This window comes from Pteronotus mesoamericanus, unplaced genomic scaffold, assembly GCF_021234165.1.
Source record: "Pteronotus mesoamericanus isolate MK-2021 breed Mesoamerican mustached bat unplaced genomic scaffold, CSHL_Meso_final scaffold_167, whole genome shotgun sequence".
NCBI classification, from domain to species: Eukaryota; Metazoa; Chordata; class Mammalia; order Chiroptera; family Mormoopidae; genus Pteronotus; species Pteronotus mesoamericanus.
The window spans coordinates 35,969,190-35,996,875 of NW_026555308.1; the positions used below are offsets into that span (position 1 = coordinate 35,969,190).

The 27,686-nt window shown below is 37.4% G+C and overlaps 2 protein-coding genes across 3 annotated transcripts in view; one reads left to right on the forward strand and one right to left on the reverse strand.

Annotated features, from left to right (window-relative positions):
• AP3S1 (adaptor related protein complex 3 subunit sigma 1) overlaps positions 1–21,887 on the reverse strand; it is a 67,524-nt gene extending 45,637 nt beyond the window's left edge. For both annotated transcript variants that reach the window (XM_054589937.1, XM_054589938.1), the window contains exons 1-2: positions 21,692–21,887; positions 941–1,032 (exon numbers count right to left, since the gene is read on the reverse strand). In XM_054589937.1, coding sequence (XP_054445912.1) covers positions 941–1,032; positions 21,692–21,760 — 161 coding nt within the window. In that variant the 5' untranslated portion in view covers positions 21,761–21,887. The remainder of the gene's footprint in view (positions 1–940; positions 1,033–21,691) is intronic.
• A 95-nt stretch (positions 21,888–21,982) lies between these two features.
• Positions 21,983–27,686, forward strand: part of ATG12 (autophagy related 12) — a 28,257-nt gene continuing 22,553 nt past the window's right edge. The window contains exons 1-2 of the mRNA XM_054589939.1: positions 21,983–22,421; positions 26,754–26,890. Coding sequence (XP_054445914.1) covers positions 22,259–22,421; positions 26,754–26,890 — 300 coding nt within the window. The 5' untranslated portion in view covers positions 21,983–22,258. The remainder of the gene's footprint in view (positions 22,422–26,753; positions 26,891–27,686) is intronic.

Consider the following 27,686-nt stretch of genomic DNA (forward strand, 5'->3'; position numbering starts at 1 on the left):
CACATTGATGTTTCCCTCTCTCCCACCCTTCCCCTCTCTAAAAATAAATAAATAAGATCTTTAAAAACAAAGAAAAAATAAAGAAATCATTTTTAAAAAAAGAAATTAATTATATAAACATGGGGGAACATTTATAAAACTGAGTGCAAATTATTTTCATGAAACCCATTAATTTAAGAGTATTTAAGAGTAGTTAGCAAGCTAATTTTAAGTAATTTTACCTTTAAATTTTATTGAAAAATATCTGATATATAATACTATATAAATTATAGGTAATTCTTAATCATTTAAAATAGAAAATTAGCTGAATTCTAATTTATCTATATACAGGTGTACCTATACATATTCATGTACACACACACAGACATATTTGAAAAGCAGACTTCAGTCTTGTTTGTGATAACAAAATAAAGAATGTAATTTAACATTTAATGAACAGATCTATTCACTAAGGAATAACCTGTAGTCATTACAAAGAATGAGGTTGCTCTAGATATGTTATATGCAAAGCTTTTCAAAACACCAAGTGAAAACAAGCAACATGCAATTAGCATACACAGTTTGATCTCATAGGTAAAACATTTAAGATCATACTTTTACATTCTAGTCAAAGCAAAATTAATTTTCTAGAAGGATACACAAGAAACTGGGAAGAGGGTCTAAAATTGGAAGACTTGATTTATATTTTATACTCTCTTGTATAATGTGAATTTTCACCATATGAGCATGTTACCTTTGTATAAAATACTTTTACAAATTTTTTAAAAAATTGCTTGTCTTTAAAAATTTCTTTAAACTATATTTATAGCTAACACAGGTGGGAGTTAACTCACTTGATCCAATTAATGAAAATTAGGAAACTTCTACCATAAACAGGTTTAACAGTATATATTTTAATCATAGTCAAAGATCAGAATTGTCTATGAAATGCTTTACTTACAATCCTCCTTCTAGGAAATTACAAACATTTTCATCTCTCTTAGATACCAAATGGAATGTCTCCCTGATGATTTGCTGTTGTGTATCTTCACTCTGAGAAAGAATAATTCATATATGTTAGGATCAAATTTATAGGTTTAACAGCATTTTAAAATTTTAAAAATAGGTTTCTGGTCAAGAAGGTGGAGTAGGTAAACACTACACTCTCTTCCTCCCATGACCACAACAAAATTACAAATAAACTACAGAACAACCCTCACTGAGAACCTCCTGAACACTAGGCGAACAGAAGTCCTATAACTAAGAATATACCAAAGAAGCCAGGTGGAGGCATGTAGGAGGGGTAAAAACCAGAAGGGATTGTGGCTGAGTGAAATGGAGGGCTTTTGGGGTCCTAGGCATTCCTCTTAAAGGGCCTGTAGTGTGCAGACTTACTTGCTGACAGATTCACTCACTCTGGGGAGGCAGCTCGAAGGGTGCCAGGGAGAAATGGAATTGTTTGGCTTCTGGCTGAGGGCTGGAGGGGCATCCTTCTCCCAGACAGAAGTCCTAGCAGAGGCCATTGTTCCTTTGTTGTTCCTTTCCCCGACCCAGCCTGCACTGGCAGGTGGGCACCATGTCTGGGCCTCCATCAACCTTGCTAACACAGTTTGCCTAATCCTGGTCATTCTCCCAGATCTCACCTCACCCAGCTTGAAGGCCCATCCAAGCTAATTCCAGTGGCTTTTCCATAAAAATGGCCTGTCTTGCCTCATGATTCAGACTTTCCTAAAATCTTTTGAAGGTTCAAAAACCAAAAATAAGCAGCATCTGGCCTCATTGTGCCCCATATCTCTTACTAAGGGGTCGCCAGCTTGGCATTAGGAGCGGCCATCCTCAATTCCCCTTAGCTTCTCCCAGGCACCTTCAAGTCCTGCATAAGTGGCAACCATCTGTAGATCACTTTGTAGCTTGTACTAAGTAGCCCCGAACATGATCCATGCAGCAGCTGACGTTGGCCTGCACTAAAGTCCCTCCCAAACACTTCCACAAATGACACACTCCAAGGGAAAACTTGGCAGGCACAAGTCCTGCTCTGTAGGGTCGACCCCTGCAGAAACAGCTCCTCTGCTATAGTCACAGCCAGTTCTCATGACCAATCATCCTAAGGGTCAATCCATCCTAATGACAATGCCAACATCAATCAAGGTTCAACTACAACGGGAAGGCATGCACAACCGACACAAGGAACATCCCTGGAACATATGGCTCAGGTTACCAGGGAGACTGCACCACTGGGTCCCCCATGACATCTATTCCATAAGGCCACTCTACCAAGACCAGGAGACACAGCAACTCTACCTAAGATATAGAAACAAACACAAGGAGGCAGCCAAAATAAGGAAACAAAGAAACATGGCCCAAATGAAAGAACAAAAAAGCTCCAGAAAAAGAGCTAAATGAAATGGAGATAAGCAATCTCTCAGATGCAGAATTCAAACCTCTGGTTATAAGGATGCTCAATTATCTCAGTAAGAACTCAACAAAGAGACAGGAAACATAAGAATGAAGATAGAAAACAAAGGAAAAGAGAGAGAACAATGAAATAAAAACCTATTTGAAGAACTAAAAACTTCTCTAACCTGGCAAAGGAAATACACTTAAAAGCCCAGAAAGCACACAGTCTTAAACAAGATGAACTTGAAGGTCCACAACAGGACATATCATAATTAAAATGCCCAAGGTTAAAGACAAAGAGAGACTCTAAACAGTAGCAAAGGAGACCCAAGATGGTGGAGAAGTAAGAGGAAGCTACAGTAACCTCCTAGGACCAAACTGTAGTTTCAATTAAATTAAAGAAAAAGCATCCTGAATAACTAACTGAACACTAGTTGGAGAGAAGCCTCATAACCAAGGACATACGGAAGAAACCACTTCACCACAACAAGACTGGTAGGTAGTGCAGAACCGCAAGAGGGCTGGGCCCCATAGGTAGCAACTGAAGTTCCAGATGGACATTAAGTGGTCAGGGGGGTTCCCCCTCAGAAGTGTGGGGTCTAGACCCCAAGTTAGACTCCCCAGTCTGGAGCATTAGAACCAGGAAAAGAACCCAAATAACATCCAGCTGTAAAAGCAGGGGGGGTTTCTGTCTGCCAGGGAAAGACAGCAAGAGACAGAGAGCCTCTTAAAGGGCCAAGACACAAAATTTCATTTGCAGCCACTTAACCCTGGGTTCCAGCAGAAGGAGGAAGGAGTGGACTAGGGACTTGTGAGAAGAGTCTGGGGTTGGTGGCTATGGGGAGAGAGCTGAGAAATCAGCCACCACGATCCTTATACTGAATCATTCCCCATACTGCAGAAGCCATCTTTCTTGGGCAGAATCCTCCCCTTCATGTGGCATCAGCCTGAAGAGAAGCAATAGTCCCACCTGCAGGAGTCCCTCTTACCCCACCCTGAGAAGGATAAGCCAGGCTGCTGAGTACAGATGGAGGCTATATCAGTGATTAAGCCTAATAGCAAAGGCAGATCTCTGGGAGCTCTGAGACTTTAACTGAACCTTCCCGGGGAATTCTACTGGTAAAAGCCAGCCTTTGTGCAGAGCCTGGTTCTTTCTGGACACATCGCGACCCAGCAGAGGAAGCCACAAGCTGTGGATTGCTGATAGCTCCAAACAGGTTGACCAAGGCTAGTCATGGAAAGCATCTGACATAAATCTGCCCCAGAGTCTTTGCAGAACTACTTAATATACAGAAACAAATACAAAGAAGCAGCCAAAATGGAAAGCCAAAGAATCAGGTCCCAATGTAAAAACAAGAGAATTCTCCAAAAGAACTAAATGAAATGGAGAAAAGTATTTTTCAAATAACAGAATTTAAAGTAATGATTATAAGGATACCAAAAAGCATGAAAAAAGACTATAGAAACCATAAAAGGACCAGTCAGAAATATAGAATGCAACATCTAAAATAAATACTACACTGGAAGGAATAAACAGTGGGTTAGATGAAGCAGAGGATCGAATCAGTGATGCAGAAGACAAGGTAGAAGAAAACACCGAAGTAGAACAGCAAAAAGAAAAAAGAATTTTGAAAAATGAGGAGCGGGTAAGAAACCTTTGGGACAACATGAAAGGAAACAACATCCACATCATGGTACTACCAGAAGGAGAAGAGAGTGAGCAAGGGATCAAGAATCTACTTGAAGAAATAATGACTGAAAACTTCCCTAATCTGGGAAGGAGAAAGACACAGAAGTCCAGTAAATGCAGAGAGTCTCAAACAAGATGGACCCAAAGAGGCCTACACCAAGACACATCATAATTAAAATGGCAAAACTTAAAGACAAAGAGAGAATCCTAAAAGCCACAAGAAAAAAACAGTTAGTTACCTACAAGGGAGCTCACATAAAACTGTCAGCTGATTTCTCAAAAGAAACATTTCAGGCCAGAAGGGATTAGCTTGAAATATTAAAGGTGAAGAAAAAGCAAGGACCTACAACCAAGGCTACTCTACCCAGCAATGTTATCATTTAAATTGAAGGAGAAATAAAGAGCTTCCCAGACAACAAAAAGCTGAAGGAATTTATCACTACTAAACCAGTACTGCAAGAAACGTTAAAGAGACCTCTTTAAGAAGAAAGAAAAAATCAAAATGATGAAAATAAGATGACAACAACTACATGTCTATCAACAATTACTTTAAGTGTAAATGGATGAAATGTTCCAATCAAAAGACAAACAGTGGTTGAATGGGTAAGAAACTAAGACCCTTACATATGCTGCATACAAGAGACACACTTCAAACGGATAGACACAGACTATAAGTAAAGAGATGGAGGAAGATATTTCCTGAAAATGGAAATTAAAGGAAAAGCTGGGGTAGCAATACTCGTATTAAACAAAATAAACTTTAAAGCAAAGGCTATAACATAAGACAAAGAAAGACCCAGCAATTTCACTTCTGGGTATTTACTTGAAGAAACCCAAAACATTATTCAAATAGTCATATAAATCTGTATGTTCACTGCAGCATTATTTACAAAAACCAACACATGGAAGCAGCTTAAGTGTCCATCAACATATGAATGGATAAAAAAGTGGTATGTACATACAATGGAACATTAGCCATAAAAAAGAATGAAATCTTGCCATCTGCAAAAACATGGTTGGACCTAGAAGGTATTATGCAAGTGAAATAAGCCAGGCACAGAAAGACAAATACCATATGATTTCACTTGTGAAATTTAAAAAACAAAATGAACAAACAAAACAGAAATAAACCCATAGACAAAGAGAATATTTTGATGGTTGCCAGGTGGGAGGGGAGTTAGAGGCTGGGTGAAAAAGGGGAAGGGATTCAAAAGTACAAATTCATAGTATAAAATAGTCATGCAAATATAAAGTATAGCATAGGGAAGACAGTCAATAATACTGTAATAACTGAGTGTGACATCAGATGGGTACTAGATTTATCACGTGACCACTTTGTAAGTTACCTAAATATCTAATCACTATGTTGTATACCTGAAACTAATATATTGTATGTCAACTCTGAAAAATAAAAATTATTATTAAAAATAATTTTAAAAATAGAAAAGTGATACCTGCCTGGAAAATTCATCTGAGAGCTCCTTGGAGAACTAATATATCACATCTTACAGAAACAAAATCCAGCATTTTCTTATGAAAAACAAAAAACAAAAATCTATGCTTTATAGTGTACCACCACAATGTAACTAACTTATTTCTACGTTTCAAGACCAACAAGAAAAACATTAGACAGATGAATTATAGACACTAGTAAAAGGGACACTAGAAATTAACTAGTCAAAGCCCATTGTTTTACAAATAAGTAAGTAAAGAAACAGAGAAGTAATGGTAGAATTAATTCACAGTAAAGGTAGAATTAATTCATGTAGCTAATCTACATGGACGAAAGTCTAGAGCTTCCAATTAAGTAAGTTTAACTAAATGCAAATTGAGATAAGAGTCCATCCATCTTACCTTTGCATGTGATCAGAAAATGGGAACCAGAATGGTGAATAAACTATGAAAGATGTTTATGTTCTCACAGGAAGAAAAAAGGGGGGGAAATCCCCTAATTAAAACTACAATCACAACATTAAGTACCCGTACTATTGATGAAGACATATAAATATGTCTAATAACATCAAGTATTGTCAAGAGTGTGGAACAACAAAGCACTTACACAATACTAAAACTGTAAATTGGTACAACCACTTCTGAAAACAGAACCAGCATTATCTAGTAAAATTGGACATGCTAGTAAAATAGCTGACAACGCTATTTAACTATTATGCCCTATAGAAATCTAAAAAGATGTTTGCAAGACTGCTTATAGTAGGCATTGTTTATAACAGCAAAAAAATTACAATGTAAACATCCGTTAATCTTAGAATACATAAATAAACTGTGGTTTATTCATGCATGGAGTATTACACAGCAATGAAAATTAATGACTACAAAAGATAATAATGTCAATTATGATCTTAGAAATGATGAGTTTTTAAAGAACTAAATCACAGAATGCTGGGAATATACCCTAAGAATCCTGAAACACCAGCTGAAAAGAATTGATGCACCCCTATGTTCATAGCAGTGCTATTTACAATAGCCAAGATTTTGAAACAGCCTAAGTGCCCATCAGTAGATGAGTGGATTAAAAAATTGGTACACTTATAAACAGAATACTATACAGCAGAAAGAAGAAATATCTACCTTTTGTGACAGCATGGATGGAACTGGAGACTATTACGCTAAGTGAAATCATCCAATCAGTGAAAGACAAACACCATGTGGTCTCACTTATAAGAGGAATCTAATGAACAAAATAAAGCAATGAGCAAAACAGAAGAAGAGGCATAGAATCATGGAACAGACTTATAGCTCTAAGAGAAGAGAAAAGAGGTAGGGCTATTTGAAAGAAGGTAAAGGGATGAGTCAAAGAACATAAATGAAAGACCCATGGAAGTGGACAACAGTGTGGAGATTGACTCTGGAAGTGGGAGGTGGGCTGGGCAGAGGGGAACGAATGGGGAAAAATTGGGACAATGATAAATAATAAAACATTGAAAATTAAATTTAAAAAGTAAGTCACAGAAGATTGTAAATACTATGACTCTATTTTTTATGTTCAAAAACATGTAAAACTAAACAATAAATTGTATAAGAAAATATGTGGCAACACAAAAATAAAACATGATTCAAAATGGTAGCCCTGGCTGCTGTGGGTTGAGTGCCAGCCTGTAAACCAAAGGGTCGCCAGTTTGAGTCCCAGTCTCGGACACATGCCTGGCTTGTGGACCAGGTCCCCAGTATGGGGCCTCTGAGAGGCAACTACACATTAATGCTTCTCTCCCTTTTTCTCCCTCCCTTCCCCTCTCTCTAAATAAATAAATAAATTACTTAAATGTCTTAAAAATTCAGTGATTTTATGCAATAAGATGGAAGAATCTCAAATGCACTTTTGCTAAGTGAAGTAGACTAGACCCAAAACGTTGCTTATTATATGATTCCATTTATATGACATTTTGGAGAAGACCAAACTTCAGGGATGAGGCATAGGTGAGTAGATAACAATGGTTACAAACAGAGGGAGGGGTTGACTACAGAAGGCAGCAGTAGGGAATACTGGCGGGGTGGGGCGGGGGGGGGGGGGGGGGGGGGGGGGGGCTGGGTGCACAGTGGTAAAGTGAACTGTTCTGTACCATGACTGTGGTGGTAGATATACTTACTGTACATCTCCAAATATTTGTCAAAACACATGGAACTGTACATCACATATGGTGACTTTTATTCCATACAAATTTAAACACAAATTTAAAATTACGTGATTTTTAACAAAATTACAATCCTTTACTTGGAGAAAGGATTGGCGGGGAGGACTTTTCCCCAGGGATTGCCCTGGGGAAAGTCCTCCCCGCCAATGTGGACAACATGAGAGGCTGGAGAGGACTCCTTGTCCCAGGATTGGGGCCACCACCATAGGGCTTAGCCTGGGAATTGTGGAGAAGGTGGCTTCCTAGTTTTGTCTTCTGGACACTTCTGTTCCTTTTATGGAGGCAGGATCCAGTTAATAGGGCCTCTCCTTCTATTTCCGCCTCCCTTCCCCTCTCTAAAAATAAATAAGTACATACATACATACATACATACATACATAAATTCAAAATGGTGTTTATAGAGAGGAAACAGTATGGAAATAGGAGAGATACAGAAAGACTTCAAAGATAGTGATTTTTCTTAAAAAGAGGTAGTGAACTCATAGTAGTTAGGGTATTATTTATTATAGCTTATAAATGTTTAATATATAAGTATTCTTTTGTACCTATTTGATATTTCATTTAAAAATTGAAAAGAAAGAAGGAGGAAGGGGGGAAAAGCACTGTATAAGACAGTTGCCCTTTTCCTTCCTCATATTTGCTTTATTGTTTCTATCACTTCCTTCTAGCCTTCATCTAGAGATAGTGTCCCTTGGATGACCTTACCTGTTCTTGTGGCTTCAACCATATGGCTCCCTAATTTTCAAATCTCCCATATATCTAGTGCCTAAAAGAAGGTTGCCTTCTTTTCTGAGTTGGGATAGATATTTCCAGCTTCTGAATATATATGAGGTCTGCCCCCAAAAAGTCCAACCATTGTTAATATAACAAGAATGGTATACAGTACATCAGCATAACCTGGCAACCAAGGAGAAAGGACTGGAATGCACATGCATGAACAATGACGATTTCATGGCAATTATCAGTGGGGGCAGTAAGATGAGTATGTGTACTGTGTGGCTGTCGCATTCAAAATTACTGAGCGAATAGAGCAATGAATATGCATTAACTTTTGCATTAGACTTGAACATTTCTCCACAGAAAGTATGCAGATGATTCAGAAGGCCACAGCTATGGGCAACTGGTGATTGGTAGCTTCATCACAACGCACCTGCTCATGCATCCTGCAGAGTTTTTTGGTGAAACATCAAAACACCAAGGTGACTCAGCCCCGCTACAGCCCAAATCTGGCTTTCTCCAAAACTAAAATCATCTTTGAAAGGGAAGAGGTTTCAGACCGTTAATGAGATTCAGGAAAATACATTGGGGCAGCTGATGGCGACTGGGAGAACTGTGTGAGGTCTCAAGGTGCCTACTTTGAAGGAGACTGAGGTGTCATTGTCCTACATACAATGTTTCTTGTATCTTCTTCAATAAATGTCTCTATTTTTCATGTTGCACGGCTGGATACTTTCTGAACAGTAGTATCTCCACTTGTAGCCCATAAATTTACATTAAAACTTAAATGTTGAAGATTAAAAACAGTATACTTTTTCCTAAAATCTATTTTTCTTACTATAGTCTAATCTTAATTATTAATATCACCATACCACAGACTTGTAAGCCAAAAATCTTGATGGTTCTTTTTCTTTCACTTCCTATGTCCACTCAGTCACAGAATCCTGTTAATTTTATTTCAGCAACAGTAAAGCTGGATTCAAAGACATTATTATCTCAACTCAGATTCTTATGCTTGTTCAGAGTATTTAAGGACCACCCAAATTTTACTCTGCCACCTGTCTCTCTACTCAATCCCACACATCACCAGAATGACTCGCTTAAAAAACAGTATTTGTTATTTCCCTTCATAAATCCTTCAAACGGCTTCCATCTTATCTAAAATAGAATCCAAATTCCCTACCCTGGCATAAAACACCCTCCAAAATTTAACTCCGACCTAGCCTCAAATTTCATCATCTATTTCTTTCCTATACAATTTGCTCCAACCACACTGAATTTCTCACCATTTGCTCCCTTCATATTTTCCTACTTCCTCACTCCACTCTCTAGAAACATCCTTTTAAGACTAAGATCAAACATGATAACTTTTATGAAGTCTTTTTTTCACTTTCCCAGGAAAAATTAGTTCCTTCTTCTTCAGTAATTCCTTGGCATTGTTTCTATTCCTGTTATACATTTATAACAAAATGCTCAAATTTCCTTTGTAGACATCTGAATTCTACCAGACTCTGAGCTCCCCCAGATATTCTTTGAATCTGAAATTCTAAACAAGTGGCTGCCATAGAGTGGCCAATAAAAGGGTACTGAATAAATAAATGTTTAGTCTAAAAGATGGAATCTACATCCCTTTATCTTATCAAATATCTTGGTTATTTTCCACACATATGTAAAAAGATGCAATGAAGTAAAGACAATATGGTGTAGTAGTTAAAAGTATAAGCCCTGTTCTAATTAAGATGGTAGATTAAACATACATCTACCTTTGTTGCCTTTCCACCTAGCTAAAAATGATGATAAAGGGTTGATTTTCTTTCTTTCTTTTTTTTTAAAGGCATTTCTTAAACTAGCTAAATTGCCTGTTCATCTCAAGTAAAGCTCATACAGACAACCTCAAATCATGATTCAGAACTTCCAATTAGTTTTTGGTATCTTAGCCTCAGACAGGAGCAGTCAACCAAGGACTCTAGATGGTTAACATAAAATCTAAAGACAAGCAGGGGGAAAGCAACTCAGAAGAAACAAACTAAGTAGGGAGAAGAAAATTTTAAAATACATACCATTAATATCAGAGAGGTGAGAAAGATAATGCAACTATGAAACAAGAAAGGAATACTAGGGAACAGTAACATTCAGAGATTAAAAAGGAAATCAGAGGAATTAAAAATATAGGGATAAATTTTAAGAGTCATATGAGAAAAACTGAAATATAAAGTTGAGAAAATCATCCTGAAAAGAGTCAAATGGGAAAAAGATAGAAAACAGAAGAGAAAGTATAAGAAAAGTAGAACAGTCCAGAGAAATGCTGAATAAAAGATTCAAAAAGAGAATACAGAAACTGAGAAATTTTTCAACCAGAGAGGACAGGAGTTTTCACAATAAAAGACTCATCAAGTACCCAGCACAATTAATGAAAACTGACTCATAGCAAGGGTCTGTGAAACTTTAGAAACTACAAACAAGAGTCCACATACTTTCTGGGCAGTAAAACAGATCATACACAAAGAATAATCAGAATTGTTCTAGGCTTTTGACAACCAATGCTGGAAACTGAAAGGTATAAAGCAATGCCTTCAAAACTAAGGATCAAAATGCAGGCTGATCAGATTCTTAACACTATAGTTTCAACACTGAAGTCAAGAGATATATTTCATTAGTCATAACTCCTAGATTACATTAGTCTAAAGACAACTAGAGTTACAAAAGGCATTATAAATATTTCTTCATGCATTAATGAAAAATAAATTCTAAAAATTCAATAACCCACTAGTAAAACTTTCTCTTTTCCTACATTCCTTTCTGTCCTTATGCTTGTCAAAAAAGGTATCTTCAAGACCAACTTCCCTCTTAATCCAACTGTAAATACATCATTATCCTTATCCCTCCCACATACACTCAAAGGAGAATTTTTTTCTTAAAATGAATTCATTCACTCCACTAGATGTTAGATTATTGAGGATAACCAAGATGAAAAAGAAACAGATCTCTTCTCAGAGCTTAATATAAGAAATAAAATATGAATGTAACTACTTTAAACCTTTATTTAGTGTTCTACATCTCGTCTTTTCAATATTCCAAAAAAGAAATAAATATTTTTATAATCAAAATTACAGGGTAATACTTGATATAAGAATAGTACAAATAATATATAATAGTATAAGAATTAAAGAGGAACAATGACTTTCAGCAGCGAGATTATCATCTTCAAAGAAAAGTGACAGACATTTAGGAAGGTCCATAAAGAACAGGAAGATCTCTGGCCAGATGGCTCGGTTGGTTGGAGCATCATCCCGAGCACCAAAGGTTTCAGGTTTGATTCCAGTCAGGGCACATACCTAGGCTGTGGGTTCAATTCCCAGTCAGGGCGCATACCGGAGGCAACCAATTGATGTTTCTCTCCCACACAGATGTCCCTCTCTTTCCCTCTCTCTCTCCCTCCCTTTCTCCCTCACCCCATTCCCTCTCTCTCTAGAATCAATGAACAAATCCTCAGGTGAGGATTAAAAAAAAATTTTAAAATGCAGAGAATAGGCAGGGTAAAGTTGCACATTTGAGGCAGAAAAAAAATTGAGCAAAAAAAAAGAAATCAGGAAAACAAAGAGCATATGGGCAATTACTAGTTCTTTGTGTATTAAAATGAAGGAGGTCTGAGGACTAAGCTATAAAGCACTCTTAACAATTAGGAATCAGAAAAAAATAGAATGACCCAGCCAAAAAAATTCCACAAGTGTGATTGGTGCAGGAAGAGGGGCAGGCCTCTCCCAAGTAGGAAGCATGGCTAGAAACTTGGTGTACGTGGCTAGGCCTCACTTCAGCCTGAGTGCATAAAGAACAAGCAATCGGAATGGGGCTACCCTTATATCCCAAACAAGGAGGGAAGAAGGCATCTACAACAGGAACTGTATTAGCACTTGGCCAGATACTTCATTAAATTTCTTTAAAGAATGCTCTGCTATTTTCCCTCAGAGTATGTATAAATGTATTTGAAATGCTTAGCACAACAAAGAAGGCAACCAATAAATGGCAGCTATTAATATCCTAAAACTACCATCTATAATACTAAGATGTTTCCCAGTATCAGACGCAAAGACCCTATTATTTTATTTAAATTAAAAATAGCTGAGAGGGTGATATATTTTATTTGAATACTTAAAGAGAGACACTGAGCCATGGTAGCAAATGAAAAGGTCTGAGAACTCAAAAACAAGGTAAAATTTAGGTAAAAAAGCTGGAGTAAAGTTTCAAGACAATTCAATGGGAAAAGAATAGTCTTTTCAACAAGTGGTGCAGGGAAAACTGGATATCCATGTACAAAAGAATGAAGTTAGATCCCTATCTCCTACCATACATAACTCATAAACTAACTCAAAGTGGATCATAGACCTAAACATAAAAACTAAAAATAACAGTTTTTAATATTTATGACCTTGGATTAGACAAAGCTTTCTTAGATACAACACCACCAAAGGCACAAGCAAATAAAAAATTGACAAATTGGATGACATCAAAATTTAAAACCTTTGTGCTGTAAATGATTTCATCAGGAAAGTGAAAACAACCTACAGAAGGGGAGAAAGTATTTGGAAATCATGCATCTGATGTGAGATTTGCATCCATAATATATAAAAAGCTCCTATAACTCAATAATGAAAAGACAAAAAACACACCTTAAAATGGGCAAAGATTTAAATAAATTTTTCTTTAAAGAAGATATGTAAATAGCCAATAATCACTTGAAAAGATGCTCAACATTATTTGTCATTAAGAAAATAGAAATCAAATTCATAATGGCATGTTACTTGACATCCACCAGGATTGCTAGAATAAAAAAGACAGACAATAACAAGAGTTAATGAGAATATGGAGAAACTGAAACCCTCATACACAGCAGATGGCAATGTAAAATGGTAGAGTCACTTAGGAAAATAGTCTGACCTTCAAACAAGCAAGCACAGAGTTATCATACAACCTAGCAATTCCAATTCTAGATAGACCCCCAAGAAAAATGAAAACAAATGTTCACACAAAAATTTCATATGAATTCACATGAATGTTATATTTGAATTATTCACAGTAGCCAAAAAGTAGAACAACTCAAACATCCATCAACTGATAAGAGGGATAAACAAAATGTGGTATATCTACATAATGAAATATTATTTGGCCATAAAGAGAAATGCAGTATTGGTGCATGCTACAACATGGGTGAATCCTGAAAGCATCATGTTAAGTGAAAGAAGCCAGTCGCAAAAGACTACATATTTCATGATTCCATTTATCTGAAATGTCTAGTATAAGCAAATCTATAGACCCAAATCAGATTAGTGGTTGTCAGAAGCTGGGAGGGATTGAGGATTGGGGATTAACTGTTAATGGGTACTAGGTTTCACTTAGTTTGATGAAAGTTTTCTAAATTTAGATTATGGTAATGACTGCACAATGGTGAATACAATAAAGACTACTGAATTACACACTTTCAGTGAGACAATTTTATAGTATGTGAATTTTATTTTAATAAAGACTTTTTATGGTTAGATAATCTCTTTCAAAAAGGTGAGGCAAGTTTTATAGCAACACTCTTTCCTTAAAATGTCTCCTTACAGATATATTCTGAGAAAGAATACTGAAGGATATTGTATTTTGTAATAATAAGGAAGTTTATTTCCAAAAAAGGCCCACATAATTTAAACACTGGAGTCTTTGAGAATAAAAATAAAAGAAGCAATTCATTCTTAGGAAATACAAAGGGTAGCTGAGAACAATCTCTGGAATGTTCTACAGTTCCCTTAGCTACATAATCTTCCAAAATTTTCATTTGGGTAAAGATAGAAAAGTTCTGGAGATGAATGATGGCAATGTTGCACACAGTATGAATGTACTTATTGCCACAGGACCGTACACTTAAAATTGTAAATTTTGTTATGTATATTTTACTACTATAAAAAATTAGTTGAAACAATCATGTTAAGATATATTAATGACAAGAAATAATAAGAAATATATGTACTGGGATGAACTAGCAACCTTTTCCACTTGGCACACAAGAATCAAGATAATCAATGGATCTGCACACTGACAGAGAGCCCTCTACTCCTCCACAACAAAAGGAACAATGACTGACAGCTAGTGATTCTTGTAATTACACCAGACTGCAACCAAGGGAGGAAAGGTTTAAATATTTCTCAGCACAATAATAAAGGTAGTCTAGTGGGCTTCACATAAACTTTGAACCTCTTTGCACCCCTGTAATTAAGGCTGTGAGACATCTGAGAAAAAGAAATGCTTATTTTTCTTGAGTTGTATTACTTCACAGGCATCTTAGGAAATGGAACCAGCTTTATCATTGGTCTCATTAGTAGAGAGGCTGCAGGGAACTGGAGCACTTTTACTCATTGGTTAAGCGCTCCAACCTTTCCACAGCCTAAGATAACTGGATGGAAAAGAAAATAACTGAGCAAAAGAGGGCATCGCTACCTCTCCTGCAGACTTCAGACGCATTGTTCAATTGCACAAAATACAAGTGAGATTCAAGGAGAACTACCTTTTGTAGAGAACATGCTGGGAATAATGTAATCAGACTGAAAGGTTTGAAGAAGGGGCTGCATGATTTGCATTAAGGCACGATCTGGCCCTGTCTTTCTGGCCAGCCTCATCTCTTGCCATTCTTGCCTGTGATCACTCAGCGTCCCTTCTTGCTATTCCTCAATACACAATATTTGGTTCCATTTGAGGGATCCTGCACCTCTTTCTGCTAGATGAATTCCTTCCTCAGGTGTTTTCACACACTCCCTTCATTCAATTCTCTTTTCAAATGTTAGGTCCACAAAAAGGTTTCCCCTGATTATCTTATCTAATATAGCCTCTCCCCCCAATCATGCTATCTCCCTTTATACTATTTCATTTTTCATAGACTAATCACAGTCTTAAATAATTTATTGTCTGTCTCCTATCACTAGAATGTAAACTCACATTGCTCAGCACAATATTACACAACAGTGCTTAAAACAGGACCATACAAAAATAAATATTTGTTGAAAAAACATAGGCAGAGAAAAGAGAGTGTAATGCTCAGGTCAGGTAATCTAAAAAGAGGCTATGTATCAAGAGACTGTCTACAAGTGCCTCCCCTGGGAGTCTTAATAACTAAACACCTGTTAGCTAAATGACGGTCTTTATTCTTCCTACACTGCAACATCCTTTCTGAGAGCTGCCTGATCCTTCAGCAAGGAAGGTTGTTCATCTACACTGTAGCACAAAAGATTTGGGAAGGGGAAGACTGAAAGGGCAGAATGGGCAAGGAATGTGATAGTTTTATATAACAATATTCTTGAAAGTGTCTGGCTCCTCCAGCTGATCTACATCTCAGAATCACCTTGGCTTATCAGCAGCAGTAAAGAGATTCATAACCCACAAGTACAAAGCCAACTCCAAGTGCTAAAGACAAGAATAAATTCTGACTTTCCAACAAAACTTAGCAAATATTTCCCTTCAGAATCAGAAAAGGGAAGAGCTCTGATACACTCAGTTTATGTATATGAGTACCATTTTGTAAAAAAGAAAGATCTACACAGAGGGGAAAAAAATGCAAATTATTAAAAGGTTATTTATATATTAATGTATTTTTAAACAGTCTAACAATAGAGAAGCCAGACATTAACATATTTAGTTATCTTAAAGCCACAAATGTTCAATAAATTCATCAACAGCTTTGATGCATTCATTTTGTGTTATTAATGTCTAAAAAGTGTTTACTCTTCATTGGGGCATTCTTAAAGGATATATAAAGACTGAAGGAAATACAACTAAACGGTAATAGTTACGTGTGGATAATGAAATCAAGGATGATCTTAGGGGTCTAAATACTTAAATATTTTTCCACATAATCACAAAAAAGAAACATTTAAAAATTAAAACAATAAATAATTTAACAATCAACAACTTTGCTAGGAAACAAATACAGCCACCCAAAACAAGGCCTTCCTCTGTTTAAAAGGCAGAGAGAGAACCTGTAACATGGCCCAATTTATAACCCTTCCCCTAAAGCCAAGAATCACTGTAATGTTGAATATTTTATTTCCTCCTTTAATTATCAACAGGTTTAATCTTAATTTTTTTTTAAAGCACGTCTTCAGGCATACCACGTACAAAAACTGTGATCATACTATAATGCAAATTTTCAATGATCCTTCAATATAAGAAATACTTCAAACTAATATCTTTTCTGTGACAGTTCAGAATTGCATGTTTTCAAGAACCATTTCTGCTATTAACAACCTCAGAAACAATCTTAAATTACAGAGAAGAAGAAATTAATATTTATGAAAAAGAAATAAGATGAGCTAATACAGAGCAAATAGTGGACACTTCCTACCCAACATCCACTCCTCTCTTCCACAATACCAATTTTATTCATGTTTCAACCCTTATCCTCAGCTCCATAGGTAGATCCTGATTGGTGTAATCTATTAGTGGTCCTGGGTAGGACTAACCAGACTGAAGGGAAAGATATATTCTAGGATTGGAGAAAGAGATCACTCTTATGGATTGAAATGATTACCACTAATTTCAAGGAGGAAATCAGCCTTTGGATTATCAACTTTGTGAAAAGCAAGGTAAAGAAAGAAACTGGATCTACGATGAAGTCACTGATTTGCTGAAACAAATGATTTTGGAATCTGTCTACTACTCTTGCACTTCCTATAATGTGTACTAACAGTTCTTTTTAAGTGAAATTTAAGTCAGGCTACATAAAACCCAATTTATGTATCCAATAGCATCCTAACTAAGGTGAAAAAAAACCAAATCACTTGGAATTATCTTCTTAATAAAACAGCCCAAATACTATGTGTTAATATAGTATGTGTTAAGACCTTAATTAATACTTAGAACTGCTGACACTTCTATCTTGATCATAAAAATAAGTTTAACTATCTTACCTGCCACATTGTCTTAACTGTCACTAAAAAAGATATCAATAAACATGGATACATCTTTCTTAAGGATTTTTTAAAAAGGAAAACAAAGTTATACATACTTTCAATATTTTATATATTATGTAAACAAACTCAAAAAAGAAAAGAACAATCTTAGAGTTCCTTCTAGGACTTGCATTTCATTGACAAATAATCAGAACAGTTTACAAGTATAAGAAAATTGAGGCAACTCATGCATGTAACAGTTTGAAAACTATCCTGTTTGTACTTGTGTGGGTGCGTGCATGCATGTGTGTGTAAACTCTCCCACAAGTATACGTATACCATCTTTTAAATCTTAGTGGAAACAATTAGGATAATTCATATTAAAGAAAAACATTTTTTACTTTATTAAAGTGATTCACCAAAGGATATACCATTGTTCATTAATAATACAGGAATCATAATCCAAGGGTTTTTTTCTTGTTTGATGATTATATAAAAATATATCTCGTTTAAGAAATATTAGTCTTATTAGTTATTTACAGTAACACACTATTGCCAGGCAAATATTAAAAGACCAAAGTTTATTGCTGTCAAGTCTCTGTGGCTAACCATTAATTTAAAGAGACAAACCAAGAAAAACAACTGAACTTGTGCAGTCATAGTTCAAGGATACAGAAGGCAAAACCAAAAGAGAATGCATTCTGGTTCTACCCTTGAATTCTTAATGTCAAACTCTAGCAGAATGAATCAAAACTTCAGTTTAGCCAATTATGTGTGTGACTTCATGTGCCTCACACATAATAGCAGCTTGGAGGTACAATCAAATCTAAAAATTAATTACAGTGGGAAATGGAAATCTGCACTATTAAAGGGTAAAGATAAAATGAGGAATGAAAATCCAATGCACTAGGGAAAACTGGTTGGCAAATGGTTAAGCACTTTTCAAACTGCTTAATGTTAAACCATCATTACTGGACTCAAACCTCAGCTTTCTATCAAGATATGAAACTGTTAACCCAACCACACCCATAAGTATTGCTTAAAAAATTAAACTCAAAACTGGCAATCTTACTGGATATATCTTCTCAGAGATTTCTTTCAATTTAAAACAAACAGTTGAAGTAACAGCTATTCCATCATTATGTTTATCCTAAAGGCACGGATTCTGAAAACCTCCCATCAATGAAGGACTAAATTTTAAGAACTGGAAGGAAATTTAGGAGGTGACTTCTAATTCAAACTTTATCCTAAGCTAGGAGTCTCTAATAAATACACTAGCAAAGATTTACTGGGAGTTCTCTATATTCCAGACTCGATATTGATTGCTGGTGGGGACACAAATAAATCTAAACCTTACCTCAAGGAATCTATAGTATGCCCCAACGGAGTTACAGGCTGTAAAACAGAATATTATACTGTAATAAAGATAAAAGTAAAATCCTAAGAACCAAGAGGAGTCTTTCAGCAAGATGAGAAGGCCTCAAGGAACGGTTAAATGATGTCTGAGTGAAGCCTGAAACAGGGGTCCAATTGAGACATTTGGCAATGGAAAGGACATTTCAAGGAATGAAAATAGAATAAACTCAGATGCCTTATACTAACACACCCCATTTCTAACTGCTCTTCCCTTACATATTCGGCTCTTGCCATGCCAGTTTTCTTGGTGTTCCTTAACATTTAGGGCAGGTTCTTCAAACGGGCATTGCCACCTCAGGGCCATTGCATCTCCTGCTCCCTCTCCTTGGATTGATCTTCCCTCAGAAATCTGCAAGGCAGGCCTTCCTACCTCCTTCAAGTGTTTGCTCAAATGTCACCTTCTCAGTGAGAACTTACCTGCCTATCTTATTTTAAATTATCATCCCTGTACTCCCTGTCACCCTTCCCTGCTTTTTTCCCACAGCACTTATAAGTACCAGACACACTATATATTCTATTATACTTATTAGCTTTGTGTCCTCCCCCCACCAAAAGAACAGAAATTATGTTGTTCACCTTCAGATTTTTTTATTTTTTTACTTTTTAAAAAGATTTCATTTATTTGTTTTTAGAAAGATGGGAAGGGAGGGAGACAGAGAGGGACAGAAACATCAATGTGTGATACATTGATTGGTTGCCTCTCACATGCCCCCAAATGGGGACCTGGCCTGCAACCCAGGCATGTGTCCTGATTGGGAATCGAACTGGTTACCTTTCAGTTTGCAAGCTAGCACTCAATCCACTGAGCCACACCAGCCAGGGCTCATCTTCAGATTTTAAAGCCCTGCCTGCACCTTGTAGGCATGAAATAAATACTTGTTGACAAACTGACTGAAATAAATGAATGAAAAAGATTTCTGCTCTCAAATAGGTTATGGTCTAGTGAAGGAAGCAAATATATAAACAAATAACCTTATATTATTCTTGAATGACAAAAATACAACTGGCAAAACCCAATTTATAAAATACTAATTACATAAAAACAGCTTCTAGCATCCCTACTTCTACAGGACCAGTGACCACTAGATCCTTCTTTATACACCTCTTAGCTCTCTACCCCCAGTAACACTGTCATTTATGCAATGGCCAAAAATGACACCAGAGCTGCCCCTGCTGCCAGAATTGCCTCTTCCCACATTAACCTTCACTTCTACCTACTGAGTAAAGGTAAAACATATTCGGTTCTATTGTTAGGCAACAGAAAGATATTCCTAGATTTCCAGATTGCATTCACTTTTCAGTAGATGGTTAAATTCTAAACTGCAGGAATGGTTACACTGATATTATGGATTAGGCAAGAAATCTATTATTAATATTGCTTAATTATTAAGTGTAGACATGGAAAAGCAAATTTTTGAATTGTTTCATTGTTGGATCATACTTTTCTATACTGCAAATGGATGACACAAGCAAAATGGTTAATATAAAGTTCCTTCAATAAAGGCTAGTACTATATATTTTACGTAAATGGGTAACAGTGTAAAGTTAAAGGCTTTTTCCCCTCCCTCCCAGTAGGATCAACTAGAATTCCGTCCTGGATTAATGAATGATGTAGAACTCTTAAATAAAGGATTAGCATTTAACTTACATTATACTCAAGCCAAAGAGTAGGAGAAAATATTTTTTATTGGTAGCAAAAGCAAAACTACTTAAGGAAATGAGGAATAAGCTCAGTATTCTTCACTTCAACTATCACCTTCACAGACTGAATTATCATTTTAGGCAAAGTGACATTATCACATTTAATTTTTAATGGCAGGAATGATTTCTATCTGGGATTAATTTGCATAGAAGCGTTACCCTCGGCACAATTTAAATATTTAATTGAAAGTTCATTTCTGGCTATAAGCAAATGTTCCGATTACTACGCAATTGTTACATCTCTACATTAACCGTACAGATGATAGCCCAACTTTACGCGTTTTACTTAATGGAGAATTTTGCCCTGAGATGAGCACATAATTCTCATTCAACCATTACTAAATTACTTATCTTTGCTACCTTAGAATCTCCTACATTTTGAAACAATATTTACACTCCTAAAATAATTTTACAAATATTGCTATTCTTAAGTAGAAAAAATACTATAAAATAGGGCAAATACCCTTACGTAGAAAAATGCCAAATCATAACTTTCAGGTATAGAGTCAGTTACAGCCGGTCAACTACAAACGTCGCCAGTTATTGCAAGAGGAAATAATTTACAGCCACTAAGGGATAAGTCCGATAAAAATGTTAGTTCCTCACTTATCTCTTTCTTTAACAAGGAGGCACGTGAAAGTCAAACTGGACAGTCGATCACGTATGGCAACATACAAGAGAGACTGTACAAAGCTTGCGGTTATCAAAACGCAGGAAGCTGAAGTTCCTGCTCAATGAGAGGATTACAGTGAACAACAGTAGCCCATCTGTCCATAGGAGAAAAGAAGTCCACCAGGAAAGGCTGGGAGTCAGGAAGGTGGGGCTGCAAGACTAGCTCCGCTCTGTCTGCCTTAGAGGCTAAGAGAAGTCTCTGGTGTCAGGAGGCAAGGGCGCCAGTGGGCTCGCGGGCGCAGGTGGGCTTAAGGCTGGCCGACCCGCGAGGGCCCCACACCGGGAAGTCTCCAGGGCCTCGCCCGCGCAGTCGGGAAACCACCCAGGCAACAGACTGGCGGAGGAGCCGCCTAGGCAGAGCCACGTCGGAGGACGGGAGTGCAGCGGAACGTTGGCACCTGGCTCACACCCACCCGGAGGCTGACAGCCCTGGAGCGCACGGCTGCCGGGGCGCGAGAAGGGCCGCGGCGCGCCTCAGGGAGTCGCACTGAGGGCGCTGCCAGATGCCAACGACTCCCGCTCGCCCATTTCGGCAGCGGCGGGATACTCACGTAAGGCTGGTAGAACTTGGACAGCCGCGGCTTCCCGTGGTTGTTGAAGATGAGGATCGCCTTAATCATGGCTGAGCCGGGCTGACCGGGTGGGCTCTGGGGGCCAGGGCGGGGGAGGGCGCGCGATCCTTACCTCGGGATTTCGCCGCTGATCCTTCCCCACCCGCCCCCTCTTGCACGCGCGCGCGCGCTCCCGAGTTGTGGGGCGGGGCCAGGGCGGGGAGGGGTGAGTAGGCGGGGCCAGAGGGGGCTGGCGTGGAGGGAAGCGGAAACGCCCGACTCCATTACCCACTCGACCGAGGGGCGCCTGGGTACTGGGTGGTCTGCTGCCACGCAACCCACTGTCGCTTTTCCGAGGTGTGCTGCGGTGGGAAAACAGTAGTCGCGGTGTTAAAGGTTAGGGATCTGCGATACGTTCGACACAGAGGACGGAGCGGCTACTCCAACTCTCACTGTTGGGTTGGGTCCCCTTACTCCGGTGCTTGCTTATCGACTCTCACCGGCTCAAAGCCCGCCCACTGTACACGCGGAGACCTCCACTTCCGCTTTCACCTTCCACCGAACAAAATGGCTGAGGAGCAAGAGTCTGTGGTGCAACTCCCTCCCTCAGGCGCGGCTGACAGCGAAGGACCTGCGGACGTCTCCCCAGGAACAGCCACTCCGGAGCCCCCTTCTTCCGCTGCAGTCTCCCCAGGAACAGAGGAACCTACCGGCGACACCAAGAAAAAAAGTAATTTTGGAAGTGGTTTATTTCTGGGCAGAGGCGGGAGGTTTAGATGGCTTCACACCAGGGATGGCGGCCGATGGAGAAGCAAAATTTAGAGAGCTCGTCCCAGACAAGGCTTTTGACCAGTCAGGAGAGAGGAAATGTACTTTTCGGCTTTGAAGACCTTTGAATTGAGTCCCTCTTAAGAAAGCCGTTGCTGGACGCACATTGGCAGTGTGGTGCCCGGTACTTGGTTGCCACACTACTTATGACACTGCACTCTTCGTTGCAGTTGGCCAGATGTCGAACTGAGTGGGAGCTCGGTAGCTGCAGGTACTTTACACAACACCTAATTATTAGAATAATGATTTAAGATGATAGGGATGGTGGGTGGCAAGTTTGGATTAGAGTCCACGCCTTCTTACTAGTTTGCAGGATTTTTTTTATACCAATAGCATGTGAACTCACTTCTTGAGTCAAAAACCTGAAATTTTACCCAGAATGAAGAATGGTAAGGGAAAACTAATGTCATAGGCATCACCTTTTTAAAAAACAACGAAACCGTTTTTGGAACCTTTGTGAATCATTTCATGGCTTGAACTAGCTGTCATCAACCCTGTATTACCTGAGAATTAGTTTGCCATTGTAAAATACAGAAATTCCTAAATTTACTTGTTCTGGAGTGCTTTATGGACAGTTGCGTATGAGAAAATCAGCCTCCTACAATTCAGAGGTTGGACCTCAGACAAGTTTTCTCAGTCCAGAATCTTATTGTAGCTCTGTTTTCTGCTTAGTGATCTCAAAGCCTCTCCTCAAACTTCAGTTTCTTCTGCCATGATGGATATAATCGGCTATCCCACCACTGTCTCCCTTTAAAGCTGCACTGCCTCTACATTTGGGGGGGAATCTGTCATTTCCACATGATGCATTAGTAAAGAAACAGCCCTTTGATTATTTTTATAACCACTAGAATCTTTCTTTAGAAGAATTCCATGAGTTTTACAGATTTTTTTGTTCCCTTTTTTTTTCCATTTTACTATAAGCACTAACATACTTTCAAAGGGCTTGTTTAAAGCTCCAATAGCCTTAGTCAGAAGCGTACTGCTTGACCTCAAAGATAACTTTGTAAAACAGTAGCTAAAAAATAATGACCTGCAACTGGGATATGGCCTGAGATTATATGGCATGTTTTCTTTGGTCCACACAGTGTATGTATGTGTGTCTGTGTGTGCGCGTATATATAGTTTAACCATCATTTAAAAATTGGTTCTTTTTCTGGATTCTATGAGCTTTGCGTTTGCCTCTCTGATGTAAAATTTAGTTTCTAGCTATTGAATTTCTACCCTGAAATTGTCATCCTTTCTTAAGGACATTTTCTGATGAAAGGAACTTAGCAATTTCATATGCTCCAGATCTGGTTTAATCTACAGAAGAACAAAGAATAAAGCAAACCAAGGTTCTTGGTTTTGGCTTCATATTAGGAACACCTGCGAGAGCTTTTGAACCTATATATGCCAACACCCTGCTTTAAAAATATTGTGATTTAATTCATGTGGACACCTGTATTCTTGTAAATTAAGTATTACCCCATTTGATTTTAATGCTTAGCTAGAGTTGAGAACTACAAGTAAATCACCTTTAGAATTTAAAAAAAGGTTAAAATAAGAGTGTCCTTCTCTAGCTCCTTGCCCTGCCAACTTTTTTTCGTTCAGTAGTACAACTCGTTAGTATTTTCTGCTTCACTTTCTTGAAATGCCCAATTTCAGTTGAATTATTGACAGCCTCAGGGGATTGAGGGAGCATGGAAGGTGAAAATTCTTCATTTTTCTTCCAATTTATTCTGGTTCTCAGTAAACAACTGAAGCTAGAGATATTAAGTGGAGAAAAGAAGGTGAAATTTAGGAAAAAGTCTGTGTGCATTTTGTGTCCTAGGTGCCTTCATTATAAGGATAAACTTGAATAAATTGATCTCTGACTCGCTTGGGTCCCAATTTTTTAATACCAAAGAATGGGACAAGAGGGATGTACTAGAACAGAAGTAACTTTAGGGGGCAACAATACACTATTTTGCTTTCAGTGTTGGTTTTGATTGTAGATACACTTCCTTTTTATTGAATTTATTGGGGTGACATTGTTTAATAAAACTAGGTTTCAGGTGTACGATTCTATAATACATCATCTATATTATTGATCATATTGTGTGTTCACCACCTCCCCTCTTTTTTTTAAAGCATAGTGACTTCAGGAGACAGATTGATAGTTTGGGTTTGTATTTTGAATTAATTGAAACCTTTAGTTTCCCTAACTGAAACTTTTTGGCCCCCAGTTATATTTTCTTTCTAATAATTATTGTGTTCCTTTATTAAAAAGGTTTTTGTAGAAAACTTAGTGTTTGCAACAGGCACAAATAAAACCAAATAATAATTACCTATAATGTCATTACTGAAAAACAGCATTTTGGTGTGTATTCCACATTTACCTGAATTTTTGCTTGTGATGGTTTTGATGAAATTGATGTCTTATACATACTGTTTCATATTTAGTACCTTTTGATAACTTTTCCATATTGTTAAGTATGCTTTTTTAATATGTGTTCTTTAATGGAACCTTATAATCTTAAAGTTCAATAAGTATGAGTTGTGAACTGATACTGTTCTAAACACTTTACATATATTAACTCATTTAATCCTCAAAACAACCTCATGAGATAGGTGCTATTATCTTCATTTTACAAATGGAGGAACTATGGCATAGAGAGATTAAAGAGCTTATCCAGATAGATGTACCAAGCAAGTGGCAGAGCGAGGATTTTGAACCCAGGGATTTTAGAGTGTGTGTTCTTTACTGAATTATATAAATTCTATCATAATATCCTTTATTCAATCAATATCCTTTATTTAACTGATTCCCTCTAAGTACCCTTGTTGGCAAACCCTGGCTGGATAGCTCAGTTGATTAGAGCATTGCTCCATAGACCAAGGCTGTGGGTTCAGTCCTCTGTCGGGGCTCATACAAGAATCAACCAATGAATGCATAGATAAGTGGAACAATAAATTGATGTTTCTCCCTCTCTCTCCCTTCCTCCTTCCCTCTAAAAACACCCCTCTCTCTCTCTCTCTCTCTCACATTCACAGCGCGTGCGTGCGTGCGTGTCTCTCTCTCTCTCTCCCCTTATTGGATATTTAGGTTTAGCCCGTGTGTGTGTGTGTGTGTGTGTGTGTGTCTGTGTGTCTCTCTCTCTCTCTCTCTCCTTATTGGATATTTAGGTTTACCAGTTTTTTTCTTATAAAAATGTTTCAATGAAGATGAAATCCTTCTAAGTGAATTTTTTTACATCTCTTATTTTATTAGTCTAGATTCCTAGAATTATTAGTAGTAGTAGTATTGAGTCAAAGTATATTTCTTAAATATTTGGTAATGTATTACTATACTGTTACCATTTTGTATTCCCAACAGTAGTATTATGTACAGTATTATTCTAATCTTTACTAATTTGGTAGGTGAAAAGGGCCATGGCAGTTTATATATTTTATATCTTTATTGACCCCCCCCCCGCCGCCGGAATTGTTAAAATGAATCTTAAAGAATATTTGGACATGGAGACCTTTGCAGGATTGTAGAATCAAGGAGGGGGAAAGCAAAAAACACGATGAAAAAGAATCTTACCTAATATTTGTACATCTTAGACGTACTTTCAGTATCATAAATGTTGGGTTGGCAAAAAAGTCCACTTAGTTTTTTTCCCCTAAAATAAAAGACAAATTTTCATTTTCACCAGTAACTATTAATTTGGATATTTTGAGTATGTTGGCTGTCTCCCACTATTGCCTTCTAGTGAGTACAGGCCGGGATGCTGCTAAACATCTTACAATGCGTAAGGCAGTCCTCCAGAAAAGAATTACTTGGCCAAAATGTCAATAGCACCAAGAAACTTCACTAACCACTTTTGACACGTTCTGTCAAGTCACAGCACCTTCTCCATACACCGCACAAACCTTTTTCTGTGATTCAGTTGTGCTTTTACTTTTCTTGAAGTAATAAACCATAATACACCGAAAATGTTGCATATCTTTTTCCATCTTCAATATTAAAATGGCTGCACAAAAATTCACCAATTTTGATAAGTGGTTTTTTTTTAATGCATGCTGATATGACAGCTGTCACAGTACAATCTAATAAAATTTTTCCAAATGAAGTTAAAGAAAACTAACACTACCAGAAACATTCCAGGGGGAAAAGCCCAACGAACCTTTTGGCCAACCCAATATGTAAAGTATGTGTAGATTAAAGGTTTAAGGTCACTTAAATGGCTCAGTGTAATTGTTCTTTTTTTTTTTTTTTTTTTTTTTTTTGCAGTTGACATCCTGCTAAAGGCTGTGGGAGACACCCCTATAATGAAAACAAAGAAGTGGGCTGTAGAGCGAACCCGAACCATCCAAGGACTCATTGACTTCATCAAAAAGTTCCTTAAACTTGTGGCTTCAGAACAGTTGGTATGAAACCAGTGGTTAATATTTTTCTACAGTAATTCACAGTAGTTACTAGGCAACAATCAATAACTGTTGTATATAGAAATACATATGAAGCCACATGTGTTACTTCATTATGTTATTTCTTTTGTTGGTGGAATATCTGTACCTTATTGAAGGATTCTCTGGGGAACCCTGAAATGAAATGAATTTTAGACTAAGCAGTGGCATTTTGGTTTTTTTTTTAAACCTACTGTATTGGTTGTTTCTTTTTTCAAAAAGTCATTAAATGCCCATGTAGAAAGATCTATAATAGAACATTGATACAGAAATGTTTAGGTTTTAAAGTTTGTTTTGATATCGGTGTTGCTTTCTTCCCATTCTTCTTGAGGTAAGCAGTATATCTTTGCCATATGTTACAGAAGGAGTTAAAAGATACTCTTATTTCATATTACAGTATATGTTAAGCACTTTATGGTAGCAGTTGTAAAGATTAATATTTTAAATGCCACTGTTTGTTTTTTGTTTTTGTTTTTTTTTCTTCACCTGAGGTTGTGCTTTATTTATTTTTTTAGAGAGAGAGAAAGAGAGAAACATCCACCAGTTGCCTCCCATACATGCCCCATCTGGGGATCAAACCCACAAACTTTTAGTGTACAGGACAGTGCTCCAACCAACCGAGCCACCTGGCCACTGGTTTGTAACTTGGTATTCAACTACAGAAATTCAAATGTCTACATGTATTTGGAATGTTGCATGACACCTTTATCTGCAGATCACATCTTGGCCAATATTAATATCGACCTGAGTTTGGTTGTAC